The 18,074-nt window shown below is 44.0% G+C and overlaps 1 protein-coding gene and 1 long non-coding RNA gene across 5 annotated transcripts in view; one reads left to right on the forward strand and one right to left on the reverse strand.

Annotated features, from left to right (window-relative positions):
* The first annotated feature begins 241 nt into the window (after positions 1-241).
* LRRN1 (leucine rich repeat neuronal 1) lies at positions 242-18,040 on the forward strand. The gene is made up of 2 exons (XM_042880858.1): positions 242-277; positions 13,978-18,040. Exon 2 carries the CDS (start codon positions 14,188-14,190, stop codon positions 16,336-16,338), a length of 2,151 nt encoding a protein of 716 aa, XP_042736792.1. The 5' UTR covers positions 242-277; positions 13,978-14,187; the 3' UTR covers positions 16,339-18,040.
* Positions 6,385-18,074, reverse strand: part of LOC122185252 — a 50,144-nt gene continuing 38,454 nt past the window's right edge. For 3 of the 4 annotated variants that reach the window (XR_006180808.1, XR_006180810.1, XR_006180807.1), the window contains 2 exons: positions 12,131-12,311; positions 6,385-6,965 (listed from right to left, as the gene is read on the reverse strand). This is a non-coding gene — a long non-coding RNA (uncharacterized LOC122185252). Of the gene's footprint in view, positions 6,966-11,696; positions 11,739-12,130; positions 12,312-18,074 lie in introns of those variants that run through there. The other variant, XR_006180809.1, reaches the window with a different exon arrangement.

Genomic DNA, 18,074 nt, shown 5'->3' on the forward strand with positions numbered 1-18,074 from the left:
GGCGAGCGGGCGTGGCTTCTTATCGCCCCGCCCCGCGCAGATGGTGCCGCCGCGGCGGGGGAGCCAATCAGAGCGCAGCCCGTCAGCTGACCGCCAGCGCCTACCCAGGTGCGCGCCGGCGGCGGCACAGAGCGAGCGAGCGAACGAGCGGGCGGGTGGCGGCGCGGCTCTGCGCTCCTCCCTTCGGTCCCTCCGCCTTCTCTCCGCCGCGGATGTCGGCGCCGCCGCTGCGTGCGGGAGAGGAGCGGCCGCGCGGACAGCGCCCCCTCGGGCGCCGGTAAGTGCCGCTGGGAGGGGCGGGGGGCACGGTGGGGATCGCCGCGGGGGTGCCCGGTGAGGGGGGAAAGTTTGCCGCCCGCAGTTGGGCACAGCGGCCCTGCCGTGGCGTACGGCCGTTATTATTTTCCTGTCTGGGGTGCGCGCCCCGGGCTGAAGTTTGCGGCGCGCGTCCGCGCCCCCTCTGATTTGCATGCGAATGGCAGCGCGTCCCGGCAGCTGTCTGGCCTCGTGCATTCACGCGGAGCGATGGGAGCGGACGAGGAGCCCGCGATGGAACAATGGAGCGCGGGATAAAGGCGGTGTGCGCGGGGCCGCCTCCGGTCCGAGGCCGGGTTCCTCCGGCGTCGCGCGCTCCTCGCCGTGCCGATCGGTGCCGGTGTGGGGGGTTTCCGCCCCTTTTATCGGCCCCCCGCTGCCCGCTCGTTCCGGCGCACGCCGCTCGCGGGGCTGAAAATCGTGCGTAGCCGTGCCGCGCTGCCGCAGGGCTGCGGGTCGGGCGCGGTGTTGCGGGGAGAGCGCGGCGGGTGGCCCCGGGCTGGTGCCGCTTCGGGGAGCGCTTCCCGCTGGGTAACGGGGGAAATCCGCTCCGGAATCCGCCCCAAATAGCGCGGGAGCCGTTGTGGGTTTGTCCCGAAGGAGCTCCGTGGTTCCCGTTAGAATCTCTCGGACGAAACTGCTCTGTGAACCCCTCGGTTCTTCCCTCGCAGACTTAAAGCTGCGCTGTAAACAAAGCCGCATCTCGGAACGAGGCAATAAACTTTTCATTGGGAAGGATTGACGTACACACCGGGTGATCTTGCAGATGCTTCGAATGTCCGAAGCTGAACGTCGGCCCCCATTAGGTGTCTGAAGGGCTGGGTTGTGGTGCGCAGTTATCGGAGTGAAACTTCAAGTAGCCCTTGCAGAAACACCCAGTGCAGTAGGCAGTTGGGACTTCAAAAGGTCAGCTGGCGGGATGCTATAAAGTATCTTCCATTTAGCTAGAACAGACCTGAAGAATATTGCTGACTGTTGAAAGTAGTAGGGTTTTGTATCAGGTTGTGTAGATTACAAAAGGATAAGGGCATTGTAACGTCAACTGTGAAAAAACGTTGTCGCCTCTTTTGTTTGTTAGTAATTAATGTAAGTCCACGCTGAGAGCATCCCAACAGGCTGCAACGAGAAACTTCTGCTCCCGTTGGTTTAACAGGGCTGGAACGCAGCTGAAAGCGAGGAAGCTCCGCTTTACAAACACACACAGACGCATATCAGTCCTCATCACACAGAAAATGCAGTCCTTTACGTGAGCACTCAGGAAGGCTCACACCATCACCGCGCGGAGCGTGGAGCAGTGCTGGCTGCCTGCAGTGGCAGCCCCGATGCAGCAGCCTTTGTTCGAGGTGCTACAGCAGCGTGGCACTGCAGCAGCCAGGGAAACTTTTGCTGAGCAGTGTGTGCTGTTCTGCTGCTGGCAGCCCCCAGCTGCTGCTTGGGGATCCGAGGGGCACTCAGACTGCCTTGCATCGCAGCCCTGCCTGTACTGTAGGTCAGTAGTTGGCTGAAAAGGCTGTTGATTTGTATTGTTGAGTTTGTTAGGTTGTCTTTCTTATTGTTGATTGTAGTGGTGGGGATGATACAAGGTCAGAGTTCATATTTTACAACTTAAAAACAAAAACAGTATTTGTTCTGAAGCTTTTATTTCTGTTAGTGTTATCAATGAGTAAAACAACAACAACAAAAAGAAGTTGTTTTTGTTGTCTCACTTTGGCAGCCAGGTTCCAGTTCTGAGCTAATTTCTGCCTGCTTGGGAACTGCTGCTTTCCCAGGTGGGCTTTGGGCCGGGCCAGACTGAGGGCAGGCAGCAAAAAAAGACCACACCAAGGGAAAAAGTGAAGTGAGATTTACAGAAGGGCACTGCCTGCTCACAACACTTCTACTTTTAAATCGGCAAGTAGGAGGATGGTGAAGATGTTTACTGAAGAGCCAAACACTTTGAGAAGCAAAATCACTCCCTTTTGCTGTGGACTTCATCTCTGCAGAGATGGCCGTTCTTTGAAGCCCTGATTAATATAAATGAGTTGTAATTTTCTGGCCAAGCCATCCTAGTTCACATATATTATTCCATTGGCAGACATGTGGTCTCCACAGCTGTCCCCTCATTTGTGTATGAAATGGAAACACTGGTGGCATTTGTAGGTTACCATAGCTACATGAACAATACACGTGTGATACTTCATCCTCCCAAGCTCAAGATTTTTTTTTTTTTTTTTTCTGGCAGACATTTTGTAGACAGAGAACTGCAGAAAATCCATGCAAACTTTTGGGCAGCACATAAATCCATTGAGCTGCTGTCTGTTTATACAGTGGTAATTTGCAGTGAGCCCAGAGCCGCGCTCACATCTTCATGCGGTGAGGAGCCCCGTCCTGCAGGATGCACAGAGCTCCCACAGCAAATCCTAAATCCCGAGCTCCAGTTAAGTAATTAGCAGGATCGGGCCTTAAATGCTGTGGTAAATACAAAATACTTTTTTTTTTTTTTTTTTTTTCCTAAAACAACCCAGAACCTCATTTCTGGTTGCACAGCCTTACCTTCTTCCAGCTGTGCTGGAGGCGGCGATGCCAGCATGGGGCACAGGGAGCGAGGCTGGGTGCCACCACCATCATGTGCACCTGCACAGATCCACAGCAGTTCACTTCAGGAACGAAGTGCTCTCGTGCTCATCTGCAGCTCTACCCTTGGCGTGTGCCTTGCTGTGAGAAGATGGGCTCACGTTTTTGATTCCTACCTGGCTTAGAGCTGCTTTTGTCAGTGCACGGTAATCCTGCTTTCCTAAACCAGAGTGCCTGGATTCTGAAAAGGGAAATCAGAGGGCTACTGTGCTAAGAAACAGCCTACTGAGCATGCATGTGATGAGCCTGCTTTTCTAGATTCTTTTCCTGCAGCTGATTGATTAATCCTCCACTAATTGGCTTCATGAGGCCAGTAACAGGGCGTGCCTCCATGCCATTCTGAGGGGTACCTGGACTGAGGTACTTCAAGTTACCTTCTCTTATTGCTTCCTGAAGCCTTGCAACTTTATTTGAATTTTGTTTTGCAATTTAGACGTCATCTTTCATTTTTGTGTGTGGCACTGAAGGAAAATACTGGATTGGCCTATTTTGAGTTGGCCTAATTCTCTTCCTCATGAAGAAAGCAGAAGTCTTTGGCATCAATGGGAAGAGAATTAGTGTCTGCTCTTCAATTCCACTATAAAACATTGAATGCTTTCACAACTTCATCTTCTAAACTGTAAGATTTTAATTTGATTGGTGGTACAAGCTAGCATCTTCTTGACCTTCCAGCTGACCGAATTGCCAATAGAATGGGAACGGATTTTTACTTGGAGCACAATTTCTAAAGATCAAGCATACAAAAGGGAGCAGATACCTGTTTGTTGTGTTTTTATAAATATATATACTTAAAGAAAGATAAGGGAAAAGCAGTTGTAAATAAGTCCTGAAACACTTAACAGGATGCTGTATTGAGAATGCACAGACGTTATAAAAGTGCCACAGAGAAACAGCTCTTTCCTACTTTATTTGGTACGATGCTCTTGCTGCATAACTCTCCCCCGAAGTGCTGACCTCTGGTCCTTGGTGGTAACGCAGGGCAGTATTTTCCTCGGCCACTTCACAAACTGAAGTGGTCTGTTTAACACTGTAGGCAAGATAGATGACTTACAGGTTTTGTTTAGGAATTCTAGGGATTGTCAGCATCTCATTTCCAGGTATTTAATTTAAGCAGCAGCCGTGAACGTAGCATTCATGCATCAGTCAGCTTTGATTAGAGCACAAATCTGACCTTTTTGAAGCTGAGCCTCCCCCGGAGGTCTGTGCCTGTTGTGCCCCTTTGGCCTCGTGCAGGTATGGAGTCTTACCTTCCAGAAACACCTGCCTTTTCCACCCAGCACCAAGGCCTTTGTTCACTACCTCCCAAACCCGGGGGACCTCCCCTGCTGATGATGTGGTTAATGCAGACCTCCACCTCAGAAGCCTGCAGCTTTGTCTCTTGGTGGGATGTTTCACCAGAGGTTATCCTGCCAGAGTCAAGTTTTAAAGATGACACTGGTAGATGGGGGAAGGCATCCATGGGGGAAGGCATAGGGATACTTCAGTTCAAGGGAAATGGTCCTTTGCCTTTTCCTCTTTTTACTGGAACCTGGTTCATCGTATTCTCATCATTGATTCTTTTTGTATTTCATTCACAACTACTTCTGTGCAGTCAACGTAACTTGATGGTCATTAAGCAAAATGCAGTCTTTGCAGTTCACTTACAATTGGATTCATATTAAGCTCTGTGTGACTCACGACCAGAGCACCACAACTAGAGGGGCACAGCAGACTTGTGCTTTCAGCACATCCACTGTGATGGCAGCAGGGTTCTCCTGTCTGCCTGGACCATGTGCTCTAGGGCTCTGTGATTTTCATGGGTCGACCCACAACATCAAGAATCAAAGATTAAGTAACTACTAATGAACACACAGATGTTATTTGGGACAATTCCTAAGTTAGTCCAAAATTTGGTAGACTGACTTTTATATATGCATATGCACACACACATATATGTAAAGTATCAGTCACAGCTTGAATTACCTTTGTTTGTGATTTGGAAATGTTTGTCCTTGTTACAATTAATCCTCCACATCCTGTTTCTCTCATACATCATTTCATTTATTCTATTAAGCGAGTCCAAAAATGCCCAGTAAATGCATACCTTGCTAATGTGCTGCATATAATTACTGGGATGCAGATGAGCTACTGATTGGCCTTGCTCAATTTTTAAATTACAAACGATCTGTCGCTCTTAACAGAAACAGTAAATATTGACAGAGATCCACTGCTCACAATAGGCACTGCACTGAAGTGTAGATGTGTTACAAAGCTAACTTATTTGACCCATAGGTGAACAAGAGCTAAGCTGCAAGAGCAGGTCTCTACAGGCAGCTCACATCAGCACCAGGCACTGAGCAAAAGCAGACGGATGTTCTAAGTTAGCTGGCGAGTGAGACAAGTCTAGTACAGACAGATTAAACGTGACCGTGCCTGGATAAATCACCTTAATTAGGTAAAGATTTATCTGTAGAGTTTTGTTAACTTAAAATAACTTGTTTTCTGCCACATGCAGCACTTCTGCAAGCACTTTGAAACGAACCCATCTGTGGAGGAGCTGCTGAGTTGGCAATGACAAGACTAAGAACTGGAGCTAACGGAACGATTCGTAGGTCTATTCTTAAACATATACCTATTTTTTCTACATACATACATATATATATATATCCACGTCCTGAACTTCTCTGTCTCCTTCTCTGGAGATGTTCAAGACCTGCCTGGATGCCGACCTGTGCGACCTGCTGTAGGGAACCTGCTTTGGCAGGGGGTTGGACTCGATGAGCTCTGGAGGTCCCTTCCAACCCCTACAATTATGTGATTCTCAAAGCAAGATTGGAAAATATAGAACAAAGCTTCCATATAGAACCAAGACTCAAGATTTAGTGGCGCTTCAGACAAAAAGAAATGGGTGAATATAGGCTATTAACGTTCTCTCCGTTCTCAGGTGATGTGGTAGATGACCTGCTCTGCATTTCAAGCAAAACTTGCTATGTCGGTTTTGGAGTGAAATGATAGAACACACGCGCTCCATACAATGTTTATTTTCTCATTACAGGGTGGCTGATGTTATCGGTGGTGAATAGAAGCAGAAGGCTCTCAGACAAATGGGAACTTCGTGTAGAAACCCATTCAAAAGCCCAGAAAACTTGCCAGGAGTGGCAGGGGAGGGTCGTTTAATACAGCCATCTGACTAGGGAGAAAATAACTTTTTTCATGGATGGGAACAAAACCTTTCTTCAGACGACTACCAAAAACAAATCTATGGCCATTTAATGGAATTACTTCTATCCCATCTCAGCTTGGCTGAGTTCCAGATCTTTGCCTCCGTGCTAACAGCCTTTCTATTAGATCTGTCAGTGCCTCCCATGATAAATCTATTTATGTTGTTATTGTTAGTCTTGAGTGAACAATAAGGGGTCTCTATCAGGCGAGTGGATATATGGTTTTATTAACATTCACATGTAAATATAGCTCAGAAATAGAAAATTTGATCTTGCAAGCGTATAACTCCAGGAAAAAAATCAATAAAGGTCTATTTTATTCTAGCAGCTGGTGTCTGTGTACGCACGCTACACATATAATTGGAGTAGATATAGATGTAGCTAATAATAAAGTATAGATTCATACTTAATCACCCATAATTGAAAACTACAGACGTAGTACAGCCACAGGAAACAATTGCTGAAGTAGCAACAGGGATCAACAGGAAAAAAGCACCTCTTTTCTTCTTGCCTGAAGATAAAGGTGGAGCTATGTATGATTTGCTCATTCCACGTACACGTGTGCACACCTACATAAGTGTTATTATTAAGTGTTGCTAATGTCCTAAAGCCAGCACCACTGTCCTTTTCATAACACGTACGTAAATAAAAGCTGAAATGAGTGAGTATCTACTGGCTACCATTTCAGGAAAAGATTGTCTGGCATCTTTTACTGTAGTAACAACTACTTACGTGCTGGGGTCTTTCCCGACCATGGGGATCCTCGGTGACTCATTAACTGGAGTTTGATCTAGAACTGCGTAGGAAGCAAAGGAATCGCATTGCCAGAAAGCCAGCCTGCAAGGAGAGACGACGGCGATTTTTCTCTTGCACTCTGAAAGTTCTGTGCAGTTCTGGCATCCATATTTCTCCTTATTGAAAATATTTCTTATGCGTTCCACATTTTAGCATTTGTAAAACATCCACTAGCAAAGCTGTCTTGCTTCTTGGAGCAGGCAAAAAAGAAAACAAACCAGAAATTTAATCCAAAAACTAGCCTAGGCTTTTAAATCCCCCCATTCTTCTTCTAGAGCTATTTCCTTTTTTAAAATTCCCATTAATATTTTATTATTTTTCTTAATTTGATTTGGACCCTCCCGTCTCTGCTTCCTATTGCCAGAGTCATTCTAGTATGAAATGCAGGAAGCACATACCCCCATGAGTAACAAGTTCTTCAGATCCTTTCATTTGGTACAGAGATTTGGAATGTGCCAAGATTGAATTCTGCCTGTTCTTTAATTAGAAGATGCAGTAACATCTCTGTAATATTTGTCTCCCTTCATGCTTTAGCCAGCAAATACACTAAATGCAAAAAATAGTTGGAACAGGTCTCCCAAAATTAGCTATGCTGTGTAAATCTTTGACGCTCTACGAGCTAAAACCAATTAGGTTTAAATTCTCCCTTGCATTTAAAATATACAGGAGGATATGAATGCACGACAGCCGTACAGCTGGAAATGAATGAATTTCCGTGGTTCGTCCTTCATCAACCACGGTACCTTGGATGTGCTGGAAAGCAAAACATGCAGGTTAGCAGGGGGATGTGCCATCTTTGTGCAGCTGCCCCAGAGCTCCGCAGGGCGCAGGTGAGGCCGGGCTGGGGCACGCTGCTCTGCCTGCTCCACGAACTTGTCCTGCCTTCCAGTGCAGAAGAGCTACAAGGAGATGAAATTGGCTTTTAAGCCAGGATAGAAATGATTTGGTTGGTTGTCATGAAAGCCAATTTCTTCAAATAATTTTATCTGGTAATTACATAGAATGAGGATAATAATAAGGCGCATGATTCTTCTCCAGTGAATGAAATAAAAGCTTTACTACTGCCTTCGTACTGAACAGGACCAGACCCTGTGTAGGAGGAGATGAAAACTACAGTCATGAGCACAAAAGAACAGCCCATATTTTCTCAAGATTAATCTATTTTCTCATGAAAACAAACATTTTCTTATGAAAATAAACATGCTAAGAAAATAAGTTGAGTTTCTCGTGTAAGAATATTACTACTGAACAAACATGTCTTGCCTTTCAGGTTTTCAAGGCTTTTAAATGCTTTTATGAATTTTTCCTTCCTAAAGAACAAACGGACTATGTAATTTGACAGCCCACTGTTTGAAAGCACTTATTATTCCTGATGTTTCTAATATGACTTGTTAATGGTAATTTGCAAGAGATTTTCAAACACATGACAAGCAGGGTTGCAATTCGAAGGTTGATTTGATGGGCCATCCATGTACAGTAACTGTACTGTGCTAGATATCCCTCTGTACTAAAGATCAGTAAATAAATGGAAAGGATTTTCCTCTCTCCCACAAAATTACTTCAATATTTTAGTGAAGAACACTGCATCAGACACAAGCTTTACGAATAGGCCCACAATAAATTGCAATTTTTAAACGTCAGATGTCATATGCTGTTTGTGAAGTGCAAGAATTATGAAGAGGATGCTCTCTGCATTTCTTCCATGGAGATAAGGCTAGTATTTTTCAAAAGAGTACAGATAAAACATGCTGAGGTTGTCTTCTGAAACACAGCAAATCGCCTTCTCATCACAGCTTTCCCTGCTTCCCTGGAGCTTTCCCTAAAATTAAACACTGACTTTATTTTGGAACGTATGAGCAGACAAAAAGATACAGTTTAAAAAGCAACGCATTACTTGTATGGAAAAAAAAAACAAACCCCAAACTGTAAATATCACAAATCCCTGAGAACACGTTTTGAAGCTTTTGTTCCTTTGTTACATATTCTGTAAGTCCTTTCTTCTGTCTTTGCTTTTAACAACAAACTCCCGTTTTCAGATTCTGGTGTGCTTTTTCAAGTGACTTGCACCATTCGAGCTTGACCTTTCTGTATTTTACCCATGCAGTCCCGTCAGTATCTTATTTCCTGATGACATCCACAACTTCAAAAACTTCCATAGAAAAGGCTTCTTTTATATTTCCTCAGTATTTCTCTGAACAGGATTGCCCTTCTAAATGTGACCCTTGGGGGAAACGAGCTCTCCATGTAGGTCAGTTGCACCTCTGGGTCCAGGAGCAGGCTTTCTCTAGGAGGTACACAAGGTCACTGCGACTCTCGCCTGCAGTCAGACCCAATGATGGGAACACAACACTTCAGAGAAGGTTTTGTGCTGTGCTTACTTCCCTAGCAGGTTACTGGCTGCACACACACGTGCCTGTGGCCGTACACGAATGTCTCCCTTGCGTCGCGCCATTGAAGGTTATTGTTGAAGTGCAGCGCAGCGCCAATAAGCCAGCTCTCCTCCACACAAAATGCACGGATATGGAACTGCAAACACCTCAGCTCAACATCCTTTTCTTAAAATTGCCCATGTCCCAACCTGGCTAGGGCCAGCTGTTCTCACAGAGGGCTCGAGGTGCACCTGCCTGTCGCAGCATCCCTGCCCCCATGGGTGCCTCCTGCCCCTGACTCAGCAATGCTTTGTACGCGCTCTGCCCCGTGCTCAGCTCTCTCAATCCCCGTGCTTTAGCTGAAAGCTCTCCAGATCATTCAGATGGGCGTCACTGTGTGACAGATGTGCCCACGTGCTGCCACAACTTGGCTGCGTGGCCCAGGCCTTCCCCACAGCCCGCAGTGCCGCCGCTGAGCTTCCCTGGTGCTGCAGGGAGCTCCGACAAGAGTCGTTTCACAAACGATGATGATGGGAAATAAGCAAGCTGCACAAGTCATTAACAGAACATTAGCACAACAGACAATTTTCCAAAAGACTAGCTGCACTGCTTAGGCTTGCTGGATGAAAATGGCACTGTGGAGAAATGGGGAGGTGCTGCAGATCAGCGTGTGCTTCTGGCTCACAGCGAGCACAAAATAAATTGCTTGTCTTAGCCTGAGGTAATTTTCTCTATGTATCTGATCCCTCAGACTCCTACCTAGGCGTGTTTAGCATATATGGCTGCCAACCAAAATCTGCGCTGATGCTACTTGCAATAGAAAGGGAATTTTTCAAGAATGAACTACTTAACTGTGGAGAGGGTGATGCTTTCTATTCTGCTGGAACAGAAGAATAGCTGTTTCTAAACAGGTACCCAAATAGCCCTGTGCAAACTATCTTGTTTCTTTTTTCAGCAGTTGTTAACAGTGACCATTAATACAACTGCCACTGAAGCGACAATGCTTCATCTTCCTTTGGCCAAGAAAACACATTCAGTGTCTTTTTGCTTGGATCACCCCAACAACCGAACAATCAACAGCTCCCCTCTGGGGCAGGAGCACTGCAATGAAGGCCCTCCTGCCCCAGAACCAGATGCCACCCCCTTCTTCCCTACCATTATCTTCCCTTGGTAAAACAAATACTCTAAGTTAAGCAGTTTTCACAACCCAGACAGGAAGGGATCCTCCTCCTTGCATTACTGGGAGGGAAGAAGCAAGAATGATGATCACATTTTCAGTCTGCAAGAAATATGAGCACGCTGATAGCCCAGACATCAGCTGTGGATTTGCTTACTGACAGAAATGTGGTTTCTTAATGCTCTGGGAATTGAGAGGTGCTATGGAAAATGTATTTATTTAGCCCCTAGCGAAATAATTCCCTCTATGCATCTCCCATAAAATTAAGCATTATTTCTGTTGATAGCAAGTTCTCACCTGTAATGACTATTGTAGAGGTTTGGTGCACTAAAAAATGAATTTCATAAACAGAAAGGAAGGCAGAGAATGCTAAAAGCTGATGTCTAAAGCACAGAGTCAACGCTGAGCCTCGCCAGGACAGCTTGCACTGCACTTCCCAGGCCTGGCAGTTTCCCCACACGATATTTTTTTAAACATATATAGTTTCTAATACGCCCTCAAAACAACCTCCACCAATCACATGGCCCCCATTAAGCATCAGCTTCAGAAAAAAGTGATTTCATCTGCCCCTTTTCTGGAGCAAGCGTTAACTGCGTGGCTTTCCAAAGCTGAAATCTTTTGAACCAGCCCCCTGAATTCTCACTGGCTCCTACTGCATTCAGCTACTATGGAGGAACTGTGTTTGTTTCGAACAAACCAACCCCAAACACAGTGACTCGGCACAGAAGGATTCTCACTGGGCAAAAACACGGAGGTTATCAGCAAATAACGAGACTCAAATAACGACACTCAGATGCTTCTTCATTCCGCCTCACTGAGTTCACAGGGAGCTGGGATGATTCCCTCTTTCCCAGGACCCACGCCTGGTTTATCTGCTTGGCTCTGCAGTTTTTCATCAACGGTCATTTTGAACCATGTAGTGTCAGAGAGTTCGTTCTCAAAGCTTGGGTGTCCTTCAGCTGACCCACCAACACATCCACCACAGCACACGTAAAGCACAGAACAAAACAGCCATTACTGTTTAGTTAATACCATAGCACACTTTTTCCACTGATAACTGCCACATTTTTAGTTTTTACTACAGCAATGGATGTGGTCTTACAGCATAAGCAGCAGGTAATGCAAAAGTCCATGACTTGGCCTTTCCCTGTGCTGTGGCCTCTGGATGTCATTCACAAAGCACAGCGTTAGACTGGTAGGCATGTGGAGCTGATCAGAACCTACGTTACAATGGATTTTCACTACTGGATTCATCCATGCTTCCCTGGGCTGGGGGAGATTGGAGACAATAATGTGAGGTCATTTCCAAAGAACATTTTCCAGTTGAAGAGAACTAAATCCATTTGCAGTAGCAAATAACTAGAGAAGAGGAAGTGTCACTGCTAACTTGTAAAATCATATTCCTACAGTGATCAAAAACGCCAGAAGTCGATTCAATTAATCCAGAAATACCTTCTTAGCAAGGAGGAACAACAAATGCAATGTGTACGATGCTATAAATATTTGACAAAGAAATGACTGAATTATTATTTTTTTTTAATACTCTGGACGTGCTCCCCCACATTCTAATAGAAGCTTTGAAGTCTTTTTCAGGCAGTTTCATTTTTAAAACATTACATGATTCGTATAACTACATCAGAGTTAAATCAGTGCTAACATACCAGTAGGGACTGCAGCTTTCTGAGGCACGGACATCCTTCTGTACATCCACCTAGAAACAAGTTGCAGGACAGGCTTTGAAGGAGTGGAGCAGATTTTCCTCTTGCAGAGCTCTGTGGTTTGGTGCACGTTGCTGCCTGGTACTGCTGCTTTTTTGCCTCACTCCAAGCCAGTACTGCAAAGCTGGAAGAGAAATGTCTATATTGCAAGGGAACAGACCACACAGAACTGCAGCTTGAGGCTTCTTAAGTAAAACTGTGAGATCGTTATTGAATTAGATCATGAATTATTACATGGCAAATACTACAAATGCTGGAAAATCCGGAATTAATTAAGCTTCTGACATCATCAGTATTGCTAGAACTCTTATTTGCATCAGCTACAAATGGACTGTAACTGAGAGAAGCTTCTATAAAAGCCAGAATAACTCAGTTTATGTCACCTTCCTCATCCCTCTATAGTAGTGTATATTCTTACAACTACAGTGCCATCATTAGGATTTTTTTCTAATGCAGTCAGTCTTCAGTTCTTCCATCAGTTCAGAGTTGTTTGAGAAGGAATGTTTGTTCTGCATTTGGTTTTTCCCCCTCACAGTCTTCTCATCTCTAATTGAAATCTTTGCTACCAGACAGAAAATCTAACTCAGCAGGGTCAGATGCTTTCTGGCCAATGTTCCTGGTTCTCTTCATCCAAAATACAACCACAGAACAAATAACAGCGCACCAAAATAAAAATGCCCTTTGGTTTGCACTGCTTATCATCATCTGAAATAAGTTACTTAATATGCTGACCAGATTTTGCAATAATTATGTATTATGGATGTCATTCCTGTCACCACTGTCTAGATGACGATTTTTAAAGTTGTATTTAGTTCTTCTATTTTATATAGAAATATTTTTGTGGGCTTTGGTTGAGGCTTCACTAAATTCTAATGAAAAACAAAACAAAGCAGCTTTTTCCTAATTTCTTCTACTACAGTTCATTGGTGCTTCTTAGTCTTTTTCAAGCACAACTCGAGGGTTTTCAGACGATTCATCTTTTTTTGTCGTTCACATAATTCACTGCAATCCCTATCGCACGAGGTGCAGCATCACCTCACGTTTTGAGAGGCCTGATGGACACCATCAGGCTTCCTTTCAACACGTGCCTTATGAGAACTTCAGTGTCCAAACACGTGAATCCTGCAGTTTACTCAGTGATGGGAATCAGGGTGAACATTGCAGGTGACACACAGCGCAGTGCAAACAGCTGAAAGGAGGGCAGTGCAGGCATCTAATCATATTTGGTGTTATTGTTTGGCGCTTAGCTGGATCAAATCTAAACTATTATCTGGAACTGATTTGATTAACTTGGATGAATTTTGTCAAAGTTCTTACGCATTTTGTTTGGAACTTAGGAAGCCACATGTTTCTAAGCCATAATTCTCTACAGCCAAAGCACAAGTCATTGGAGTAACACTCTCAGCCTGAATTCTACTTGGGATCGTGTGTGTTCTGAGCGCCCATTTGGTATCTGCCTGTACTCAAAAGCACGTCCTGGGCCTTCAACACTTCCTAAGCCATTCAAACCGATATTGAATAATAAAAATAAGAGATCTGGAAGTTTTCTTCTCAGACAATGGCATATATTTTTGTAGTCACTCAAGAACGATCTCATGCAAATCTGAAATAGAGGAGTGTTCCAAACTATATATACCTTACTGTACCAAGTATGAATTTTCTTAAGAGATCTGAATATTAAACTGCTTGCAGCTGTCATCACAGGTCCTTTTCCTTAAAGGACAAAGAAAGAATATACAAACTGTGTATGACACATGAGCATAACATTTCCTTATCTGTTTTATCTTCAGGCACGGATTTGTAGAAGATCCTGGAACACAGAGGAGCAGCTGAGAGCCTTCAGACCATTTATTGTCTTCTCTTACAAAATCAACTTTCATCTTCTGGATGTCCAAGCCTTTCACACCAAATTTTAAGCTTTACATTTCCTGCCTGACAACAAATTACACTCTCGGTCTGTTGTTATTTTAAGGGGGAGCTGAATTCACTAGCTGACCAGCATGGCTAAGATTAGATTAGTTTTAACTGTTTGCCAGGTGGTGCTAGAATTGCTAACGAATTCATTAACTGAGTCTTCCGTACAGAGTAATGAATGTCCCCAGCTTTGTGTGTGCGAAATCAGGCCATGGTTTACACCACAGTCAACATACAGGGAAGCCACAACAGTTGACTGCAATGACCTTCGTTTAACAAAAATCCCCAGCAATCTTTCCAGTGACACTCAAGTCCTTCTGTTACAAAGCAACAATATTGCAAAGACCACAGATGAACTCCAACTGCTATTTAATTTAACAGAGTTAGATTTTTCACAAAATAACTTCACAAGCATCAAAGACGTGGGGCTCTCAAATCTTACTCAGCTGACTACTTTGCACCTGGAGGAAAACCAGATCATGGAGATGACTGACTACTGCTTGCAAGACCTTTGCAATCTTCAGGAGTTATATATAAATCATAATCAGATCAGCAGCATTTCTGCAAATGCATTCTCTGGCCTGAAGAATCTTTTAAGATTACATCTCAACTCCAACAAATTGAAGGTTATTGACAGCCGTTGGTTTGATTCTACTCCTAACTTAGAGATTCTTATGATTGGAGAAAATCCGGTGATTGGAATACTAGATATGAACTTCAAACCTCTCTCCAATTTAAGGAGTCTTGTTTTGGCAGGTATGTATCTCACAGACATCCCTGGCAATGCCTTGGTAGGCTTGGACAGTCTTGAAAGTCTTTCCTTCTATGACAACAAGTTGGTAAAAGTTCCTCAGCTTGCACTTGAAAAAGTTCCGAATCTAAAATTCCTGGATCTCAACAAAAATCCAATTCATAAAATTCAAGAAGGTGATTTTAGAAACATGCTTAGATTGAAAGAGCTTGGAATCAATAACATGGGGGAGCTTGTTTCTATGGATAGGTACGCGCTGGACAACCTGCCTGAACTTACAAAGCTGGAAGCCACCAACAACCCAAAGCTGTCTTACATCCATCGTTTGGCCTTTCGTAACGTCCCTGCCCTGGAGAGTTTGATGCTGAACAACAACGCCTTGAACGCCGTCTACCAAAAAACAGTGGAGTCCCTCCCAAACCTGCGTGAGATCAGCATCCACAGCAACCCCCTGCGGTGCGACTGCGTCATTCACTGGATCAACTCAAACAAAACCAACATCCGCTTCATGGAACCTCTCTCCATGTTCTGCGCCATGCCTCCAGAGTACAGAGGACAACAGGTAAAAGAAGTGCTAACGCAGGATTCAAACGAGCAGTGTCTTCCAATGATCTCTCACGAGACCTTTCCAAATCACTTGAACTTGGACATTGGCATGACGGTGTTCTTAGACTGTAGGGCCATGGCAGAACCCGAGCCAGAAATTTACTGGGTCACTCCCCTCGGAAATAAAGTCACTGTTGAAAGCCTCTCTGACAAATACAAGCTGAGCAGCGAAGGCACCTTGGAAATCTCCAACATCCAGATTGAGGACTCTGGGAGGTACACCTGCGTTGCTCAGAACGTAGAGGGAGCTGACACCAGGGTCGCCACAATCCGGGTGAACGGAACGCTTCTGGATGGCACCCAGGTCCTGAAAATCTTTGTGAAGCAAGCTGAATCGCATTCCATTTTAGTTTCTTGGAAAGTTAACTCCAATGTCATGACTTCCAATTTAAAGTGGTCGTCGGCTACTATGAAGATTGACAACCCTCACATTACATACACCGCTCGGGTCCCAGTTGATGTACACGAATACAACCTCACGCATTTACAACCTTCTACAGATTATGAAGTGTGTCTCACTGTGTCCAACATCCACCAACAAACACAAAAGTCCTGTGTTAACGTTACAACAAAAAATGCAGCTTTTGCGCTTGATATTTCAGACCAGGAAACCAGCACTGCTCTGGCAGCGGTCATGGGATCCATGTTTGCTGTAATTAGCCTTGCCTCCATTTCTGTTTACATTGCAAAAAGATTTAAGAGAAAAAACTACCACCATTCGTTGAAAAAATATATGCAAAAGACCTCCTCAATCCCCCTGAATGAGCTCTATCCTCCACTTATTAATCTCTGGGAAGGCGACAGCGATAAGGACAAGGATGGTTCTGCAGAGACCAAGCCGACCCAAGTCGACACATCCAGAAGCTATTACATGTGGTAACTCAGAGGATATTTTGCTTCTGGTAGTAAGGAGCACAAAGACTTTTTTGCTTTATTCTGCAAAAATGAGAAGTTGAAGACTTTTGTATTTTTGACTTTGCTAGTTTGTGGCAGAGTGGTGAGGACAGGTGGATATTTCAGAATTTTTTAGTATAGCGTATCGCAATTGTTTGACACAAATGGCAGCTTCACCTAGCTTCCAGATTTCTTTTCTTTTTTTCTTTTTTTTCTTTTTTTAGTTATTGTGCTAAACTTAATGCTGTTCTAACTGCAGTGCTGAATAAAATTAATGAGAGGCTGGGGTTACCTGTGATTCAAAAGTAGCACAACCCCATTCTTCTGAAGCCATCAGTAGAGTACAGTATCTTGCAAAGCTAACATACAGTTTTGAAACTGCATTGAACTAGTTTTGTAATGCTGGTCTGAGGACTCAAACTGAGAAAAAGGAGACCCTGAAGGATGTTAGTTGACTGTACTGTAATGTTGTATCAACTGATTTGAATGTTTTTGACTTTGGACAATGAGTTATCTTTTTTCTTTTCGTAGTAGTTGAAAAGGCTTAGGTAAAGCTAACAGGCAATAGAAATGTGTACACCTGGGTTTTTAGTGTAACAGACTAAATGTTAATTGTTCTCTTCTTTTTATTCTCTTCAGTAGACACCTTTGAAAAACACTGGAGTTTTGTTGTGCTTAAGCCACCGCCCCTGGTGTTTAACAAAGGCAGAGCTATAATAACTTTAGTTTTGTTCTGATTTTTTTTATTTTAGAAGTCACAATAATGTACTGGTTTTAGATGTCACTAGTTTGACTGGTGATCATGTTTTGACATAAAATATACCCAAACTGTCATAGAAAAATATTGTGTTTTTTTTCTCCATGGGATTACATTTCAGCTAAGTTGCAGGGTTGGTTTTTTGTTGTTGTTTTTTTTAATGCATTTATTTTAATAGTGTTTTCTCTGCACTGGATGCAAAATACTGAAGATAATTGGAAAACTAGGTCTGGCATTTAGACTGTAAGTCACATGCAGAATCAAAACTGTTTGGCATAAGGTACACAGCAAAAAAAATAATTCAGCGAATAAAAACTTTTCCTTTTTGTATACTTTTCTGTTTATGTTCAGAGCTGAGACGGAAATGAAGCTGACATTTAGCTGTCATTATGATCAGTTAGGACAAAAACCAACTCAGTGCTCCCAAACTGAAAGAAAACAACCAAATCCTGGCATTACACGTTTGGAAAAAAATGTGCATGGGATTGATGTGCCCTCAACAGCAGAAAGTGAGACAGCTAAACCCAACCTAACAGTAACAAGTTCGGGTCCGATATGGAATTGTAGTTTCACCAGGCTTAAAGTCAACAAGGACTCTGAGCATTTCACTGGATTGGTCTGTTCAAGTGGAAGGCCTCAGCAAGCACTGGTGTGTGTGTGCGCACTGGGTACATCAACACATAAGGGACAGTTGAACCTACAGAAGCTTTGTACGTCGTCTTTTCTGAATCCACTGGAGTTCTCAGCAGGACTGCACACAGGCACAGCAGGGGGGTTCTGGTGGAGCCTGTGGTTGCAGTTACACCGGATCCCTAACGAGCAAGCACAGAGTTTTCTACGCGTTCCGACCACTTGTCGATGTGCAACCTTTTAAATGTTTTTACATGCCAAATGTTCTTAGTGAGTAAAAGTTAATTGTTACAACAATGGATGTGCCTGGATTTTGGGGTTGAAGTTTTGTTTTT

Source organism: Lagopus leucura, unplaced genomic scaffold (genome assembly GCF_019238085.1).
Source record: "Lagopus leucura isolate 7727_CA_CO unplaced genomic scaffold, USGS_WTPT01 Super-Scaffold_100028, whole genome shotgun sequence".
Classification (NCBI taxonomy): Eukaryota; Metazoa; Chordata; class Aves; order Galliformes; family Phasianidae; genus Lagopus; species Lagopus leucura.